General features: G+C 47.5%; 1 protein-coding gene across 4 annotated transcripts in view; it reads right to left on the bottom strand.

Moving 5' to 3' along the window:
- Positions 1-20,361, bottom strand: part of ANO10 (anoctamin 10) — a 111,044-nt gene that overhangs the window by 77,532 nt on the left and 13,151 nt on the right. For all 4 annotated transcript variants that reach the window (XM_028518339.2, XM_028518338.2, XM_036030456.1 and 1 more), the window contains exons 5-10: positions 15,961-16,080; positions 14,444-15,013; positions 12,937-12,992; positions 10,530-10,604; positions 8,081-8,263; positions 4,075-4,266 (exon numbers count right to left, since the gene is read on the bottom strand). In XM_028518339.2, coding sequence (XP_028374140.1) covers positions 4,075-4,266; positions 8,081-8,263; positions 10,530-10,604; positions 12,937-12,992; positions 14,444-15,013; positions 15,961-16,080 — 1,196 coding nt within the window. The remainder of the gene's footprint in view (positions 1-4,074; positions 4,267-8,080; positions 8,264-10,529; positions 10,605-12,936; positions 12,993-14,443; positions 15,014-15,960; positions 16,081-20,361) is intronic.

Raw genomic sequence — 20,361 nt, 5'->3', positions numbered from 1 at the left:
GCAACATGTCCCCGGAGGGGGCCAGAGACTTGAATTTGAATCCACCCCTGAGGACCTCGTGGCTAAGGGCCCTGCACTCACCCTAACGGATGCTGACGCGGGGCCACCAGGGAAAACATTCACGGCCAGGTACGCATTTAAGTGGAATTTATTTTGTGAAACTGTCCTACTTGGACATATCACATACCACACCTCGTTCCGCCTTACCTGAGGCACAAGTTACGGTGACCCCCTTTCTAGTGGCACTTACCCAATCACACGTAGAACTTCGGAAAAATACAGGGACCAGGTCCCACTGAGACCTACCGAACAGACTCCAGTATGTGCCATGGAGGAGGAGACTGGGGCCCAGAAGTGACACAGACTAGGGCGATGTTGTGGCCATTGTCCTGCCCCTTCCTTCCTTCCTTCCTCCCTCCCTCCCCCCCTCCCTATACAGCCCTTGGTGATCATTATGCAATAACTTAACCTCTAATTTTAAGAAATACAATTACTATTGGAAATACCAATTTCAAAAGAAGACAAAACATGATCAAATCTAAAGTTAATAAAATCTTGCCCCATGGAGGATTTCTACCATCGTATTTCTAGTTTAGGAATCCTTTGCTTAATCTGATTATTTTTTTTCACAGTTTTTTCTTTACAACAAATCTACTCAGGACTCTACCTTCTCTTTTAGATAGCTTAAAAATTCAATTTATTTTTTTTTATAATTACACTCCCATAGTTCAAAAATCAGACTTTATTCCGTGTACAGTGAAGAGTCTCCTTGCTCCCCTTTCCCCCACCTGCCAGCTCCTACTTTCCCTACAAGATAATCACTGTCACCAATTTCTTACGCACCTTTCTAGACACTTGGTGTGCAAATACAAGCAAGCCTGAGTATACGTCTTATTCTCTTCTCAGCATAACAACATACGCCGTCAGATCCTTTGTTTTTGTCACTTAAAATGTCTCGGGGGGTACTCGTCAGTGCTCCAAGACCTCCCTCATCCTTCCTTCATCACAACTGCCTGAGTCCCCGTATTGTGCCGTGTATAATGCACACTTTTTTTTGCCAAAATTTTTGAGGGAAAATAAGGATGCACATTATACATGGGTATGGTGATTACACGCCATAGGTATAATAATGGTTCTAATAATCCCGGGTATAACATGCCCAAAATCTGGGTGTGTGTTATACACAGCAAAATACGGTACTTCACTGTGTGGATGTACCACAACTTATTTAACCATTTCCTTACTGGTGGGCATTCGTTGCTATTACCAACAATATTATCATTAGTAACCTTGTAAATGCATCATTTAACAAGCGTGGGAGTACTGCAAATTCCTGAAAGTGGAAAAGTGCCACACACTCGCAGCTTTACTAGATGAGGCCCAGGAGCGCTCCACGGGGCTGGCCAGTTCACCCTTCTTCCAGCAGCGTATCCAGCGTCAGGCTTCCTGCGTTTCGGATACATTTCTTTTTCTTATTATTGTTACTCCATTACAGTTGTTCCAATTTTTCCTTTCTAGCTAAGCTTTGCAATTTTTAAGTATCACCTGCATTGAATTATAATGTACACAGACTAACCAGCCCTCATTTAAGGCATACACTTCGTAAGTTTTGGTAGATACAGTCGCCTGTGAAACCACCGCCACAGCTACCTCAGTAAGATGCGAAACGTTTCCATTTTCCCCCCAAAGATTCCTCATAAAGCCTTGCAGTCCACCCTCTCTCTACACCTGGCCCGAAGCAAACACCGATGTGCTTTTTGTCTCTATGTTCAAGGATTAGTCTGCATTTTTCATAATTTTACAAAACTGGCATCATACAGCAGATGGTCTTCTGTGTCTGCTGCTTCCACTCAGCGTGAGGATTTTGAGATTGATCCATTGATAATTTGTTCCTTTTTTTTTACTGCTGAGTAGAGCACCGTTTTATGAATCTGCCATATTTGTTTCTTACGCATTCAGCTAGTGAAGAAGGCAGGTTGGGCTGTCCCCGGTTGGGGGCTGCTGGGGGTGAGTGACTCTGGGCACGGCCGGGCAGCTTTTGTCCGGGCGTGTTCCTGGCTGCCCCTGGACATCGAGGAGTGGACGTGCTGCAGGTGCATGTTTAACTTTTTACTAAACCGCTGTCTGGTTTTGCAGAGGACTGTAGCATTCTGTATCCTCGCCAGCATTGCATGAGAGTTCCAATTATCACACATCATTGCCAACAACTGGCACCGTCGGCCTTCTAGATCTGAAAATGGGAATGTGGTGCATCTCCGTGTGGTGTTCCTCTGCGTTTCTCTGGGAAATAATGCCGTATCTTTTCCTGAGCTCACTGGCCACTCCCACGTGCTCTCTGGTGAAGCATTTTTCAAATCTTTTGTCCATGTTTTTACTAATGTAATTATCTTATTGTTGAGTTGTACGAGTTCTCTATGAAATCTGAACACGAGTCCCCTGGCAGACATGTGTATTGGGAGTATTTTCTCCCATTCTGTGTCTTGCCTTTTTTCTCTTTTGAAAAGCAAACTTCCCCCCTCCCTTTGGAAACCTAGTTACCCGTCCCTGCCCCCCCCCCACTATCAGTAGACAGTCAGTCACTCTCCCTGTTGAGACGTCACTACGTCACACACTGAATTTCTGGGTGCTCCAGCCTGTGTCACTGGTCTGAGTGCCTGCCATACACCCGTGCCACGCTACTTTAACAACCGCCGCTACGGGACAACTTCATAAACTTGCTACTGTGACAAGTTTTAACCCATCGTGAGATGCATCCCTACTCTTCTTCTTGACAGTTTTCCTGCTATCGTATTCCATCTATTTTTCCATGAGAACTCAACAGTAAGCTTATCTAGTTAAAAGAGAAGCTTTGGTTGGTATAGTGCTACATTTATAAACTAATCTGCAGATGAGTTCATTTGTAATTTAAAGGAAAACCGATGCACGTGGAATGCCAAGTCCCCTACTCCATTGGTTAGCTACAGCTGCACATAACACACCGCCCGGAACTCTGTGGCTGCAAGGGGCCATTTGCTTAGCTCCTGATTCTGTAGGTGGATGATGCAGGCCGTGCTCACCGAGGTGCTCTTTCTGGTCTCAGCTGATCTTGACTGGACGTGTGGTCAGCTTGGGTTTAAGTTAAAAATCCCACTGGCCTCATGACGCTGGTTAGAACTTCTAGTGCGAGCAGTGCAAGTGGACGGCCTTGCCTTGTTCTAATCTTGCAAGGAAAGTGTGCAGTTTTCTACCAATAAATGTGATGGTTGCTTTAGGTTTTTTTTTTCTTGATATGTTCCTTATCAAGTTGAACGAGGGTGGGAGTTTGTCAAATGCTTAATCCGTAATGATGGATATAAACATGTGATTTTTCTTTAGATAATTAATATGGTGGATTACATCAATTCATTTTCTAATACTGAACCAGGCCTGCATTCCTGGACTAAACCCTGCTTGTCATGGCAAATAATTCTTTTTATAGGTTGGTAAATTGTATCTTCTAGTGTTTTGTTACGGTGTTTTGTGTATTAATGCACAAGGGACATTGACTGATTTGCCGCGTTCTTTTTTTTCATACTCTCTCTGTCTTGTGTTGCCATCACTCTGATACCGGCTTCATAAAACACACGAGAAAATATCCCCTCCTACTTCTGGAAGAACTTCTGTATGACTGGGGTTAATTATTCTTTAAGTGTTAGACTTCACCAGTGAAACCATTTGGGTCAGGACACTTCTCTTTTGGGGACTGTAATAATTGCCAATTCAACTTCCTTATAGTGGTGGGGCTCCTCACACTGTCCACTTCATGTTAGGTGAGTCGTAGCGGTTTGTGTTTTGGAAGGAATTGGCCGATTTCATCCAAGTTGTCCAATTTATATACGGAGTTCCCCTATACTTTTGACGTCCGCAGGGTTAGTAACGATTCCATTTTTACATTGGTTATTCTTGTGATGGAGGAAGAATATTCTTGTGACGGAGATTGGGGAAAACTGGAGCCCAGTTTTCCCCAATCTCTCCTTAGGGATTTTTGTGTTTAAACCAAACGCCTCATTTTGTTATTTCTTTTAAAGGAACAATTTTTTTTTCTCAAACAATTACCTGCCACACGCCGATGCTGGCGGAAGGCTCCGCGAATGGACGCTTGAAGACTCGGCACATTTTTAAGGCATCTGAGTTAACCTCGGTGAAGTTGTTGAGCACGGCGAAGGCGGCTGCCAGCGGGTAGACGCAGGAGAACAGGCTCACGTAGCCGAACTGCAGGAACAGCTCCAGGTAGTCGTCGAAGGTGCCCTGAAGGGTGAGCCACGGGAAGGGACAGGCGCTGTTTTAACGTCGCATGGTAAGAACACATTACCAGGGCCACCCCCGCTGCTCGCCTAGTGCCAGATTAATGACCTGTTACATTTTTTCTAAGGAAGATAACAGTAGAGCCAAAGATGCTTGCTCTAGACCGAGAACCAAGAAGAGTGGCCTTACCATTAGAAATCTTACACGACGGCCCCTCGCATCACGGGCAGCACCCCAGGCCCACAGCCCCCGGCCCTACCTGAAAAGACCGACAGCGGTGACATCGGCGAGGACGGGAGAGGAGGGCTCTCCAGAAGGTCACCCTCAATAAAAGCAAACAAAACTGGCCGCCACCAACTTATTCATCGCTGTGAGAACCAACCAAATGCTGGCAGCAATGCAGGCGGCAGGTAGCAAAGAAACACACTCCGCCTCGTGGCATTTGAACCTCCTCCAGTTTCATCTCCCGCTCCCCGCTCTGCAGCAGCTGTAACAAACACCACTGGGCACCCCCAGTACCAGAGGGAGCAGCGCAGGGCCGGGGGTCTCGGAAGGCCTCGTTCCCAGAGGGAAGTTGTTATCAGACCTGGAGGGTGGCACCCCGACAGAGCCCACTCAGAAAGCGTGTCCATTTCCAACCTCACTGAGCCTCTCCCAGCGCTACAGGCCTCTCCCCAGGGACGGCACCTGAGGGCTTTAACAGCAGCATGCCTGAGGCGATGGGCAGTGGCAGGGGCAAACCCCGGGTTGGCCAGAACAACCTTGAGGAGGACAACGTTGGGAAAATCGCACTTCCTCACTTGAAGACCTACCGCAAAGCTACGATAATCGAGACGGTGATGTAACGGCCTAAGGACAGACGTGCGTACACGTCAGTGGTGCAGCACCGAGAGTCGGCAGCAGCCCACACCCCTGCACTCCTCCGACTTCCAGTCAAGGTGCCAAGGCCATCCAATGAAGAAGAAAGAGTCTTTTTAGCAAATGGCACTGTAAGGACTGGATAGATATCCACATGCAAAAGAATGAATTTGGACCCCTTCCTTATACCGTCTACAAAATTGACTCAAAATGGATCAGAGGCCTAAATGCAATAGCTAAGACTGTGCAAGTCTGAGGGGGAAACAGAGGAGGGAATAGTCCTGACCTTGACCTTGGGCGATCATTTCTCAGCACCAAATGATTGACACCAAAGGCATACGCATGAGTAACAAAAAAGAGAGAAACTGAACTTCATCAAAATTAAAGACTTGTGCATCAAGGACACTACTGAGAAAACAAAAAGATAACCCACAGAATGAAAGAAAACACTTGCATCTAATAGGAAATTTCTGTCCAGAATCTCCCTAGAGTCACCCAAGCAAAAGCGGCACATACATCAGAGAGGCCAAGGAAAAGGGCCCACAGCAGAAAACAAGGAAACCACGGGAGCCTGGAGAAATCCCTTGAAAGCTATGCTGTAAAACCTTTCCGATGTGTTTTGGAAGGTTTCGTCCAAAGGAAGACGGGGGCGATGGCCATCATGTGCCCTCTGTTTAAGGGGCGAGAGATGCGGTGTGAGGGGGTTGCTTAGCGATCTTGAGTCAATGGGCAAAGGAGCCATCACTGAGGCAGGAGCTTCGGCACGGGCTTGTCACCTGAGTCACGCCACCACCTCTCAACAGGACACGGCAACACACTGCACGAAGGCCTCACGAGAAGCCTGCTGTCTGCAACATCGCACCGATTCTGACCGGTGGGAAGCTCAGCGATGCTTTAGGCTGCGCTGTGACTGACCGAGACGGCCCGTCCACCAGACACCCAAGGCCACCGTCACCAATGTCTGGCACCCTCAGACCTCCTGGGATCGCTCCGAGCTCATACAGTGACAACTTCAGTTTGAGAAAAATACTCATCCCCGTATTTTAGAGCAATTATTCAACATGAATATCCCTAAGTGAAGAATTATCATCACTGCATCTCAGAGTCAGCCTTCCGCCGGGATATGGGTACCAGGCTCCGCAGCCAAGAGCTGCAGTGTCAGCCAGACTCTACTTCTAGCCAGTCTCTTTTCTTAGTTTGTGTTTTACTAAAACAGAAATGACCCGACGTAATTACAGAGCACTGGCGATGGCAGCAGGCACTTCTTTCAGATGCTCTGGGTGTCTGGATGGGGCAGGAGCCCGGGGATCTCGAGTGAGCCTCGGTGGCGGTTTCCGAGACTCGCCCAAGAGCAACACCAAACACACGCTGGGAGCCGCCAGTGGGTGCTCGGCTGGGGACTCGGTGGAGAGGGGTCTCCAAACCGCCCTTGGGTGCACTCGGCTCTAGAAAGCCTTTCATGATGTTGTGTTGCAGCACGCAGATGCGGTTCACAGATACGCCGCCTGGAGATACAGCACCGATTTATTTCTCCAAAGAGTGGAGTGATCAAGAGCGGGCAAGGAGTAAAAGCCTTAGCAGTCAAACTGTTTTTACTGCAGTTGGGTCTTAAGAAACCCTCCTAGCCTGTGCTCAGCTCTCAAAATCGTGCTGTTTGGGCTCATAAAGGATCGGGTTGAGCCCCTGCAGAGACGTGCAGACGGCGCCCCGCAGAGAGGCCACCGGGTGGCCCCGCGGTCACGCCAAGGCCTGCCTGGCATTTTTAGCACACGACACTCAGTGGGGGGCCGGGGGGTATAAACTCCTACTCCAGATGAATATACACACTAAAACTCTCAAGCATGCGAGAAAAACTAACTGTGACGGTCAGTAAAAGAATTCAACAATCGGGACATGAATTCATTCAAGATGAAAGAAAGAGAAGACTGCAGATGAGCTTGAGCGACCACGGACCCTCACCGAAGGCTGGGGTCTCCCTAAGAGGAATACGCCATACCCAGAAGGGAGGTGCGGGAGCTGAGAGAGAATGACCTAAAGCAAACGTCCCCGATGCCGCCCCCCAACAGAGAAATAGTGGAGGTGGTCAGAGCTCAGTAAAAGTTTGTTAAATTCATGGTCAGGCTTCATGACCCTCCATGATCTACTGATAGCTCCTAAAAAACAAACACACAAACAAAAACAATCCCTCAGAAATTCCATCTCAAAGAAACTATTTTATATTTAGAGCACGAAGTGATTTAAACTGTAATGTAATCTTCAGATTGGCATTCATTTGCAGGGATGGGCTTTAATCTTTTTTTTTTCCAACTACAGTTCACACACTACTTCGTATCGGTTTCGGGTGTACAGCACCCTGGTCAGACAACTGTAAACTTTACAGAGTGTTCCCTCCGGTCCTTCCCACTTTCCCTCTTTCTTTTTTTTATTTTTAAAAGATTTTTAAAATTTATTTTTAGAGAGGGAAGGGAGGGAGAAAGAGAGAGAGAGAAACATCAATGTGCGGTTGCTGGGGACCGTGGCCTGCAACCGAGGCATGTGCCCTGACTGGGAATCAAACCTGCGATGCTTTGGTTCGGAGCCTGCACTCAGTCCTCATTGAGCTACGCCAGCCAGGGCCCCCACTGCCCCTCTTTCTTTGAGTCTGATTGCTGCAGCTCCTCCACGGCCATCTCGCCACTCCCTCGCTCTGCCCTCCCTGAGGCTGCTACTCCCACCGCCCCGTGCAGAGTAGTCACATAATTTGCCAAACTCAGCCTCTAGTGTCTCAGGCCCAACTTCAGATGAAGACAGCGGCACTTGGGTGCATTGCCCATCTCTTTTAAGTCAAAGTGGTTCGTGGTGAGGAGAGTGGCTGGGACGCGCTTAGCTGAGACCACGAGTGTTTACCTACGTGCCGAACTTGGCACATGACCGTCGATCCCAGTCGGTCCCTGTTAAATTCAGCAAGACTCAAACCTACCAAATACGTTCCCATTTCTTTTTCCAGGACGACTTGTTCGTATAACGTCGCGTCGATGTCCGCCTTCAGAGCCTGCACCTTCTTCTTCACCTGCACGTGGTGCTTCCTTTGGAGCCAATAAGGAAGGAGAGACTCCATGAGCTGGTTAAGGATCTGGGAGGTAATCAGGAGCGTGGCCAGGCTCTAAAGGGAAGCACAGGAATATTTGCCAATGTAGTTTAATAAAACCACAGCGGGTGTAGGATTATGCAAGTAGAATGGAATTTTCAACACATAGGATACTGCTGTTATAAAAGCTACTGTCCCTGGCTGGCGTAGCTAAGTGGATTGAGCGCGGGCTGCGAACCAAAGTGTCTCAGGTTCGATTCCCAGCCAGGGTACATGCCTGGGTTGCAGGCCACGGCCCCCAGCAACCAACCGCACATGAGTGTTTCTCTCTCTCTCTCTCTCTCCCTCCCTTCCCTCTCTAAAAATAAATAAATAAAATCTTTTAAAAAAAGATACCCTTATTTAAAAAAAAACGCTACCATTAGAAAAGGTGTTTCTAATTGATTGTTGTTTTCATAGGGAAGACTTAGATTGAACTACAAAAAGGTTATAATACAAATAAGATGATAATAAAAGTTAAACCAGTTCTGTACCAACAGGAGAACAAATTACCTGACAGTTGTGTTTTTTGTTATGTCGTCTGGCTACAAAATATGAATATCTAAATGATGTGTGCCAATTTTGAAAGAAATAATAGTTTGGCCACAACTTAAAAAATATTATAAAACTAATACACACCCCCTCACTGTAAAAAACTTAGGAAATGGAAAAGGAGTCACAGACAGTTCCACAGCCGGGACAGAACCACGGCTAGCATCTTAAATATTTCCCATCTGTGTAAAAATGAAAGCAGGATCACCCAATCTCTATAGTGCACGCAGCTTCGTAGTATTTCTTTTCTCCTGTAATACACCAGGAGCACCTTCCTGTGTCATTAACAATTCTTTCCTTGCTTAGCTCTTCACTGGGGCTGAACACAGGTATTATTCCCGACGTCGGCCGCTGCAAGTGCTGCCCCTCGGGTACCTGCGCACGTGGCCTTCGCCCCACCTCTGCTGGCTTCCTCGGGAGGCAGCAGGGCTCTGGGCAAAGCTGCCCGAGTGGTTTCCAGGGGTGCCGTGTCAGTTTCTGCTTTTCCCAGAGGGACACCAGTGTTCTCATCACACACCATCTTTGCTGGTAGTACAATTCTATTTTTAAAGAATCCTCTCCTATCCCTGTGTCCCCTGCTAAATCAAGGAGACTCTCAAAAGTGCAAGGTATGGGAAGTCACACACCCCACGGACACAGCAGCTGGGACTGGCGAAGACATGTGCATCCAACTTATCAACTTCAAAAATATTATTTTAAACTTTTCGATTTTCAAAAATAATTTTTAAAAAGTGCCTATATGTATAGTATAATTCTTAAGACCACAATATTTCATTTTATTTTTAAAAAAATTTTTTAAAGATTTTACTTATTTATTTTTAGAGAGGGAAGGGAGGGAGAGAGAGAAAGAAACATCAATGTGCGGTTGCTGGGGGTCATGGCCTGCAACCCAGGCATGTGCCCTGACTGGGAATCGAACCTGCGACACTTTGGGTCACAGCCCGCGCTCAATCCACTGAGCTATGCCAGCCAGGGTATTAATTTTATTTTTAATAGCTGGTCCTTATGCAAGCCATCAGGGCCATCACTACAAAAATCTTACCTTTCTCTCCTATACAATTTTTTTCACTTCCTGAAAAATGAGCCCAGGCTCTCATACACATACTAAGAAGCCGAGGCTTCGAGACTCTGCTCAGCAACGATCACATCCATTGAAACCAGAAGGAGCAGCCCTTACTGACGGCTGGCTCGAGCACGAAGAAAGAAAATGGAGAAAGCAGTCACCTGTCCTCACCTTCTCACTCACTGTTAGACCCAGAAACGGCAGCACAGCAAATACATGCAGACTTTCCTAAACATCTCAGAAAAGATACGGCGCCGCATGGGATCTGCTGGTCTCTCAAGCGTAACGACCAATTCAAAAAGGAAATGGGGCAACCTGTGCAGGTTACACAGATCACCCCCACCCGATGCACATGCAAAACTTCGTAACGTGCATGTTTTGCTGTCAGAACTATTTCTATAATTCTATACAAATACACACATATAGGAGCTACACATCTGATTTTACCACCCTATGTCCTTAATTTTACAAGCTGGTTAGCTACAAAGTTCTCTTCAGTTGAGTACACGCACAGTGCTAATGGGTTTTCTTTCTTTTTTTTTTTTAATTAGAATTGGACTTAGAATAGACTAAATTTAAAAGGTTTTCTTTGTAAAAATAATAATAGGAAGCCCATTACACTACCTGAACATAGGAAACCACCCCTAAAACCTGGAAAACCGGTACCTTTCTGCTGCTCACACTCACCTGACGCAAAAGCTTCATGTCCTGCAGGACGAAGGCGATGTAGAAGAGCGAGGCGAAGCAGTTCAGGAAGTTGAACTGCCAAAAAAGATGCCAATAGTTAGTGTCGCTTCATAGCACTTCACCGTTACAACTGTAAACACAGCGCTTACACACGCAACGAGGGGCTTCCAGTCCAGACACGGCGGCAGGCTCATTTCTCCCTCCTCCTCCTCCTCAGCACACACGGCCGTAAACTCTGGACGAAACGCAAGAGGCAGCCGGACGAGGAGGAGGAGGAGGAGGAGGAGGAGGAGGAGGAGGAGGAGGAGTGAGCTGGCCCAGGACCGCGGGTCGGAGGGACAAGGCAGCGCCAGCGCGCCTCACCTGCCTGTGTCCACCACGTTCTTACAGAAGGGGGAGAGCCACGCCCACCGTTCCCCTCCTCCATCCTGGTAACACAGGCCACCCAGGTGGGTTCGTTCCCCGCTCACCCCCCTTAGAACCTTAACAACGGCGGATGCACCCAGCAGAACTGATCAGGACCCCCACTCACAATAAGCCGCCGGGGGTAGCTCTCCTTCCCTCGGCCCTGCAGGGCCTGACACTCCCCTGCCCCGTGGAGGTTGCTAGGATGGCTAGGCAGCGCCTGCAAGAAGGACCCCGCCCCCGACCCCCAACACAGCAGCCCAGCCCTGGAAAGCCTCTTGGTGCCCATGGACCTGAGACTCCTCACCTCGCAGGGCCACGTCGAGGTGGATGAGAGGCAGCCACAAGCGAGATGGGCCATAACAACCAGCCGGGTCCGGGAAGCATCTTAGTCACCATAGACCCGAGATTTCCCCGCCCTTGTTCAGAAACACAGTTCTGGGCTGGGGATTCCACTGTCACAAGTGTCATTTCTTCAAGTAGTTCCTCTGCTCAAGGATCTGCAGCGACCCCCTGCCCGGCGGGTTCCCTCTCTGCCTCCCAGCCCCAGGCTGGCTGCTTCCTGTTTAGCAGCACCCCTTTCTGAGACGGAAGGTCGCTACCGAGTATAACTGGGAGCACCTCATTAGTGAGGGAACGGGGGTCACTGGAGAGGGCGCAGGAAGGTCAACACAGCCGTGGGGAGGGGCGGGGGGTGCCGTGATAGCAGGAGGTGAAAATCGACAGCCTGGGAGAGTGAGAAGGGCTCTCTGCACAAGACTGAAAAGGAAGACCTAGGAAGCAGATTCTGACACGTGACTCTGCACAAGGCAGCCCTGACATTGCATCTGAAGTGTCACGGAAGAATCAAGTCCCACGGATAACTGAACTCCTCTAGATAGGCGGAGTGTTTTACCTCTGAGGGTAAAGCGTCCGTATTAAAATCAATTTGAATGACGTTACTGCATTACAGGTTCCCTGCTTTCTTACACAGAGAGCACAGGACGTGCTGATCGGCATCGGTATTTCGGGTATCAGTTACTTCCCGGAGCCGGAATGAGGCCCTCAGAGCCTTTTCAGGTCTGTGCGGCCACGTGCCCCTTTTTTAGTGTCCAAAGTGCTAACACTGTTGACTTATCGGCACCTGTTATGACAGTTTTTCTACTTCCAAGCCTGCTCTTGCTTCTGTAAATGTACCTACTTTCAGAAACCTGAACGCCTTCCTAATGGTGATTTCTGATCTTCTAAGGAACACGACACCAGATAAACACGCTCCTCACAATGATGTCTACAGCCAGAACAAAGACTCTTTCAAAGTGGGGCCCGGATCCCTTGCTCGGGAGTAAAGTACACGAACTGGGTGGAATCGATTGCAGTCGAAAGTTCAGAGGACTCCTGAGGCACCGTCTCAGTGCTCAGTTAGGTCACAGACGGCCGGCGTAAGCTCCTCATGAGTGAGTGCTTTGCAGCCCGCGCTTCTTCGTTCCTTATGATACTGGCGGAAAGAGGCGAGTGCACGAGCTTTCACACAAACGGCAACCAGGTTGCACAAGGCCTCCTCTCCACCTCTCTCGTTCCACCCAACAAAGCATGCTGGGAACCTCTTGAGCTCTAAAAATGTCTTCACCAAAATTTTAGAAAAATAATTTAGTGTCCCATCACTGAATGGATTGTCAGTAACTGGAGGGATTGTTGCATAGTGAAACATTCAAAGAAGTCACCAGAAACAAAAGAACAGAAACAAGACTATAAAGTGGTTAATTAGCTTTTTACATAAGTAGAAATTGGCTATCGTAGTAATTTCTACATTTGAAGTCTTAAACCACATGCACAGGTATACTAAGAGACTATTGAATATATATGTAAACACACCTATTAAATAATCTTTGTTTGCTTGCACAAAATATATTAACCATTTGATCAATTAGAAGCACATCTTCATATTTATATTCCTAAATATTAAATGGTATGCATGCCTTAGTTCTATCATTAAAATAAATTTGCATATAAAAACTCTACTTACCACTAAAACTTTCAAAATTAGGTGATTCTGGTAGGCAGACTCCAATCTGTGGTTCTCTGGAATATGAAAACGGAGAGGTGGTTCCCTTCAGGTAAGAAAGCAACAGGGAGGGAGCACCGTGGGCAGGGCAGTGAGCCCAGGGCTGCGGGCGGAGATGCCACGTCCCCCGGCACAGCCTCCTCGGGCACGGACGGGCCAGGCTGCGAGTCGTGGCTCCTGCTCACCACCAAGAGCATCGCACGGGGAAGAAGCTGAGACTAGGACACGCACCTGGGGGCACTGCAACATCACCGAGTCTGAAACTATTTTTGAAGTCTTACTGCTACAGAGAAATATGGGATGTGTTGACAGGTGGTCCCCAGAAAGAGACCCTGGTTGAGGGGTGGTGGTAAAACCGACAGCAGCCTCTAAAGAGCAGGGCACTGACGCAAGTTTTCTGAACATGTGGCCTGAACGGCTTGAGTGAAAGGGAAACTTGAATTTCCACCCTCGGCTGGCGGGAGGAGATGCCGTGCAGGGCCCAGACAGCGGGACGAGAGAACAGAAAGGAAGACACCGCTGCGAAGTGCTGCCTGGCACAGAGAGGCCGCGTTAGGCTGACCCGGATGTGAAACCCAGCGCGGTGGCTCAGCCGCAATGTGACCTGCGCAGGTCACTTAACCTCCTGACGTGCTGCAGCCTCCTGGCCTACAACACCCTCCTCCCGGTCCCTGGCAGGGTTAGCAATCACACAAAGCCCTGGCCAGCGTCAGCAGAGAAAAGCACTCACGAAATGGTAGCTGTGTTTGTTCACTGGCTTAATAAAAGTAACTTCAAATGTCTCTGTGGTCCATGAAGGTAAGGCCTAGACTTCTCCCGGGGCAGGGTAATAACATATCTATTCACTTTTTTGAATGAATCAATAAATTAAAGAGTGAATGGCCTATCGAGACAGTTTTCAAACTACAGCCAACCTCCTCTTTTACCACACACGCAAAAATGAACGCCCGTCTTTGCGGAGTTCAGTGGCCATCCCCAGGGCCCAAACCACCAGACAAGTGGCTTTCAGACACTTAGTTCATTCGGCCGGAGTTTCGGGTAGATAATCCAACCCATTTGACCGTCAGCATAAACACAGCATTACAGTATTAAGTTTAGAACAAAGAGGTGTGCAGTAGCCTGGCTCTGCCATTTGCTGTCCCGACCTTGTGACGTCTCAGTATCTTTATCCATACAATGGTGAAATGCATCCATTTCACGGTGTCCAGAGGAGAGGGGAAAACGAGATAGGTAGGTAAAGTGCTTGGCAGGGTGCCTAGAACAGAGCAACTAGCAATAAACGAGAGCTGTGATGGCCATGATCTGGGGACCATCGGAGCTCACGGAGCCAATGAACTTGTCCTTGTGACTCCACAATGAGGGCAGAGCGCCCTCTACCCACTTTGCAAGGCAGCGGTTACATGAATCCTATGGGGTAAGCAGTACTTCTTACAGACAAATGAGACAAAAGCAAAGCATCGAGCCTTACCCCAGGAGGTTAGAAACTCCGCGGCATATCGATAGAGGCGGTTCATGACCTCGATGACGATGGCGTAGATGATGCTGGGCACGTACAACAAGACGCTGGTCCACTCGGACCCGCTGTTCTCGTGGAGGTCCAGGGCCCAGGCCTCCAGGTCGAAGTAGATCATCATGACGTACAGGGAGAAGTAGAGACAGAGGCACACGAAGGGCAGGGAGACCAGGTAGATGCGCAGCTGCCTCTTGTAGCTGGGGTAGAGCGGCTCCTCCCGGCCCGTGACGGCATTGACGCCCAGGACCCCGTGATAGCCTGGCCGGGGCTCCTCGAACTGCCTCTTCATGACCAGCGTCCCCCACCGGTAGGTCATGTTGGCACAACCACGCTTCCACACTTCCAGGATCACGGTGGACCAGATCAGGTTGAACGAGGCGAAGATCACGTACTTGTCGTAGTCCTCCCACACGAACATGTAGTACGGGAGCCCAATGACCGCCATGGGGATCAAGGCGAAGGTGAAGTACTCCAGAAACCCGAAGTAGAGAGCGATCGTCTCCCCAAAGTAGCCACGGATACCGTCTATAGTAAAAGAGAGAGAGTAAAAAAAAGACCTCAAGTACAGACCACCAAAGACTTTCTTATCATTTCCAGCAAGCTGACTCATTTCTTGTTAAGTGGGGACCGGTGTGCGACCATAAACCCATCCTCCACGCAGGACGAACACCCCACTACCTGTACTGTGCGCCTGACACTTCCTCTAGCACAGACAGGGAGGGGCCAGGCTCGGCCAGGCGCCCTGGGCCTATTTTCCCTTTATTCCCTCATCTGGCGGATGCCTTTTCCTAAAGAGAAAAATCAGCGAGGGGTTTGTCCCAAGTCTCCGAGGTCCTCACTTAAAATTCAGTCATGGCCAATGAAACATCGTCATTTGGGGGTTTCGTTTATGATCCTCACTTGTGTCCTAATATCATTGTCACAGATGTTCTTTTCAAAGAAGACGCCCCCCATCACAGTATCCTGCTCCCCCCTCGCTGAAGATACAAATTTTCATCAGTGTGCCATGGCCAATGTGTCAATACACTGAAGAAAAATGATTCAGAATCTCAAAACAACATGCTAGATGCTGCCTCGTAGCACAGCCGTGGGACACCGTCCAAATGATTAGCTCTAAAGAGTGAGAAATTTTCAAACACACAATACGCACATCAAACAAATTCCTAGGAAATCTGCTCCACTCCTACGCTGACCTGCTCTCGGGAAGGACACTCTGAACTGCCTGTGTCGGTGGTGAAGTTCAGTGACAGCCTGTATGTAACTCCACCCATCCCAAATCGTCTAAGAAGTAAATACACAGGTCTTGTAACCCAGCTCATGCCCCGCCCCCATTTCTTCCCGCAAGCAGCTGGTGAGCCCCGCTGGGCAGAGCGTTAAATAGCCACCCAAGGGGGGCGGGCGACGCCACGGCTGAACGCTGGCTTTTCCCTGGCAGGCCTCCCTCCTCTCGGAGGACAGGCACTGGCACACACCTATGGGCTGAAACTGCAAACTGAACCGGGTGTACCAGCTGTCCTCCAGCTTCTTCAGGGCTTCGTTGTCGTGCAGCGGGAACACCTGGACCACGATGCCGGACGTGAGCAGCCGCCTCACTGCGGGGGGAGAAGGTGCCAAAGTGCGTGAAACGAACGTGCGATGGCCGGCGACACTCTCCAGGAGGCGCTAGGCGCTACAGAGGCCTCCGGGGGAGAGGCGCACTCCGAGAGGACCACGCTCACACCGCCCACGCCCAAGGGGCGCGCGTCCTCTGCTCTTCAGAACGTCGGTGACCGCTACCACTCTCTTGGACTACGAAAGCCATACATGTCAGTGTAAAATGTTAGACCATGGAGAAATGTACAAATTAGAACTATTCTCTCCCCAAATAACCACTGTAAACAGCAATTTAGTGTATTACCAGACTTCAAAACATACATTCATAGATGTATATAATTTTAAAATGGGATTATTCCGTATACATTGTCCTGTAATCTTTTCTTATGTAGTAATATATGATGAACCTGTCAGTGCCAATATATTATAAATAGAGCATGAAATGTCCTTTTTAACAGTGTCATGATATTCCCTTGTATGAAATGCTATAATTTAATTTTCTATTGAAAAATAATTGTTTCCTTTTTTTGCTATTACAAATAATGCTAAAATTCTTGTCTATAAACCTTTTCCCACCCATCTACTATTTCTCTATTGTATATACTTAAAAGTATAATTGTTAGGTCCAAGAATATATATATATATATATATATATATATATATATATGTATTTTAGATTTGGACACATATTTTAAAACTGCCCCTAAGAAAATTTTACCAATCTCCCGTCCCAGTACACTGAAAGTAAGAGAATGGTTTCATTCCTTTCATTCTTGATACTGAGTATTTTCCACCATCTTCACCTTTTCTAATCTGATAGCAAAGGCTACAAACACCAAACATCAACATCAAACCAAATAAAGACTTCCTACTTGGAGCAGTCATGTGGCGAGTATGACTCTGACACGCACACACATATCTGAAAGAGGCCAAGTAACTTAGCTGGAGACAACATCCCCCAGTCCCCTGGATGAATGAAGCGGGGCACTCTCCCGTCCACAGCACTGGGCCAGTCTCTAGGAGGGAGCGTGTTCAGGAGACATGGAGGACGCAACCGCTGGGCCCTGTTTCGTGTTTGGGGAGACGGGGCCCCTCCCACACGAGTTCCTAGTACTGCCTCCTACCAAAGGTTGTGGCTGCTTATAAGAGGGAATCAGCATCCAGGAAAGATGCTTTGTGGGTTTCATCCACGGATACGCTTGGAGCTCTTTAAGGCTAACCAGCTCACCTCTTATCTCCACCTAATCAGCAAAGACGGGTGGCGAGAGTATCAGTCAACAGGCCCCTCCATGAGGAGCAGCAAGTAAGTGTCTGCAGCGTGGGGAGGAACCACGGAGGTTTTCAGTGTAGAAACACTACATGGCAGAGCAAAGACAGGCGGAGTGTTCTCGGGACAGACGCCCTATCATAAAATCCTCAGAGTAGTTTACAAGTAAACCTAACTTCCTAGAAATAAAAACAAATGATAATAATTGAGTGCGGGCTGCGAACCAAAGTATCGCAGGTTCGATTCCCAGTCAGGGCACATGCCTGGGTTGCAGGCCACAGCCCCCAGCAACCGCACATTGATGTTTCTCTCTCTCTTCTTTCTACCTCCCTTCCCTCTCTAAAAAAATAAATAAATAAATCTAAAAAAAATGATAATAAAAAGGAGATACCTGATACTAACAATAGGAAAAAGTCTGGGTCTAAAAAATTTCTTCATATACGGTTCTTCTTACAATTGTATCTCATGTAAGCTACACAGAAAAAAAAAGTTTTTAGAAGGTAGAGTCGTGATGAAATCCTCTTTAATGACTGGAAAATGTATAAGGTTTAAGTTAAATCAGTCTATGGTGCTATCAAAGCCATTTTTAAGTATTTTGATTCTCAAGTGTTTCCGTAGATTTTTTCTTAGCCAATCCAAGAAGTCAATCACCCACAACCAGTCTGATTCTCCTCTCATACTCGAGGGTGCGTGGCTATCCCTCATTCTCTCCTCCTGTCGCTAGCCTTTTCAACGAGTACATCATGTTTTTTTAACCTTAAACGGATCTACGGCATCTACAGTATTACTTTACTATTTCTAACTTCTTTTTGAAAGAACGACTCCATTCTACTGTAGAAGACTTTCCTGGCAGACATAAAAACCAGCTTGAGTACTTCTAAAAATAGGACCTGTGAAGGGAATATAAAACCACTGGTCCTAAACTACTGGGCTTCTCTTCACCATCAACGGGAAAGGCACGGTTCTGGTTTCAGCTTCTAAAAATACAGGGTTTGTTTTGTTGTGTGTGTGTGTTTTTTTAATCCTTCACCCTCGGCTGTCGGCTAAGAATGTAATTAACATGAGCCTTACCTTCCAAGGAAAGTATGATGCTGTTCGGCCCTGTTTAAAGAAAGGAATGACTTACACCACGATTCCTTCCTTCAAGAACGCTGAATGATCTCTTATCAGATACGAAGGTTATTCCTGTTACAGCCATTTAACAAGCAGCTACACACACCAAAATCTAATTTAAGGGGAACTACAAGGAACCCGGCTTAGAGCTGAACCCTCTAAATTAAATAATGTAATAACCACACTAACAGCGTCCTGCTTCTGTCTGTGGCTACTGGGGTGTGTTCACTTTAAAAATAAGAACAAAAATCTCTCCCTGAGCTCCTGTCTCTGTGCCACAGGGAGGGGCAGGTCACGTGGCCCCGAACCCACCCCAGCAAAGGGCCGAGGGGCAGGCAGGGCGCCCACAGGGAGAGAAGGCCCCCACAGCTGCTGCCGCGCTCCTGCCGCCCCTCCCAGGCCCCGTCCGACTCCAGCGTCTTCAAAACAACAGAACACTTTTGTCTTAATAAGGAAAAACCTCTTGTTGGGGATACCTGTGTTTTCCAAACACATCTGTGTATTCCTGTATTATTTCCATCCCTGCTGAATCTGAAAACTGTAAAAATGTATGTAGCTGCAGCATACACGTATGTGCTTGCATGTGTGCATGTGTATGCTGTACCCAGGAAGAGCATACTTATAAAAATACATCAAGAGCTTAATCTTCTTAGGTACAGTCTGCTCCGTAATATTTACTTGAAATCTACTCTAATGTTCTTTTAAGCACAATTAATAATTTTAGAAGACTGATTATACCTGACATGCTAATCTATCCATTTGTATATAGAATACACTCGGAGGAAATCACCATAATATTCTGAAAGAATAACAATACAGTAGCATACCTAATATGAGATGTGCCATAAACCATAAATCATCGGAGAGACGTTCTGAGACAGAGCTGTAACCTAAACAGCACCCCCGAGGATACAGTTAACACCTAAATTCTTGGCTCCTTGAACGCCTCTCTCTAAAGAAAATCTTGCATTCAGTTACTTGCATGACTATGAGCTACGAGGCGTGGACGGGAGAAGACAGACTCTGAGAGTCGGAAGAGACCTCAGCTCCCACAGCAGACCACAGGGGGTGTGCCCGCCGAGATGCACGCTCACAGTGAGACCTGCTTCCAGGTCTCCGCGGCACTGCCCTCTGACGGGCACCGCCAAACTGCCCGACAGTCACACTCACGAGGACACACGCACGACCTACTTGATGAGAGCTTTCTATTAAGACGCAGCATTATGGCGAGCAAAGTCATAACCGCTGCGTGTAAGATGAAAATCAAATTAAACCGAAGACAATGGGGAGTGTTTCTCGTGAAAGCCCCGGCCAGCTCTCAAAGCACTGATGGGGACCACACGGAAGGAGCTGCGACCTCTCCCCGCCACCAGCTTCAGAGAAGAGGCCGCCCCGGGGGAGGGGGGAGTGGCCCCCATAAAACTTAAAGGAGAAAATAGGCTTTTCCCCTTATTGCTCTGGATTAAACTTAACAAAAATCTAGGATTTTGTGTTACTCTTAAGTTTTATTATTTGTGCTCTGAAAATAGTTCACAGTTTATAATTATGCCTATACCCTTTTCTTCTTCAACAAATTATTATACAATTAAAATGATGCAAAATTCATGATGGTGTTATTAGAAATTACATTTTCAAAGACATAAAAGGAGGAGAATGCTGCAGAATTTTAAAATTCAGACTTGGCATCTAATATGATTTAGATTGTATAAAAAATTTTCCAAAGACCATGATTTAGATGATTCTATTGTTTTTATATTTAGTATTAAAAAAAGAGAGGAAGTGAGGGCAGGGAGGAGGGGAGGGGACACCAGAAGCTCACGTTTAAGTGTATTTTAGGCAGCAAAAAGGCTCCGAGGCCTAGCTGGGTTTGAGGAAAGCTTGGAATTATGCTTTGTAGCAA

Source organism: Phyllostomus discolor, chromosome 7, assembly GCF_004126475.2.
Source record: "Phyllostomus discolor isolate MPI-MPIP mPhyDis1 chromosome 7, mPhyDis1.pri.v3, whole genome shotgun sequence".
NCBI lineage: Eukaryota > Metazoa > Chordata > Mammalia > Chiroptera > Phyllostomidae > Phyllostomus > Phyllostomus discolor.
This window is presented reverse-complemented; position numbering and strand designations above follow the sequence as displayed.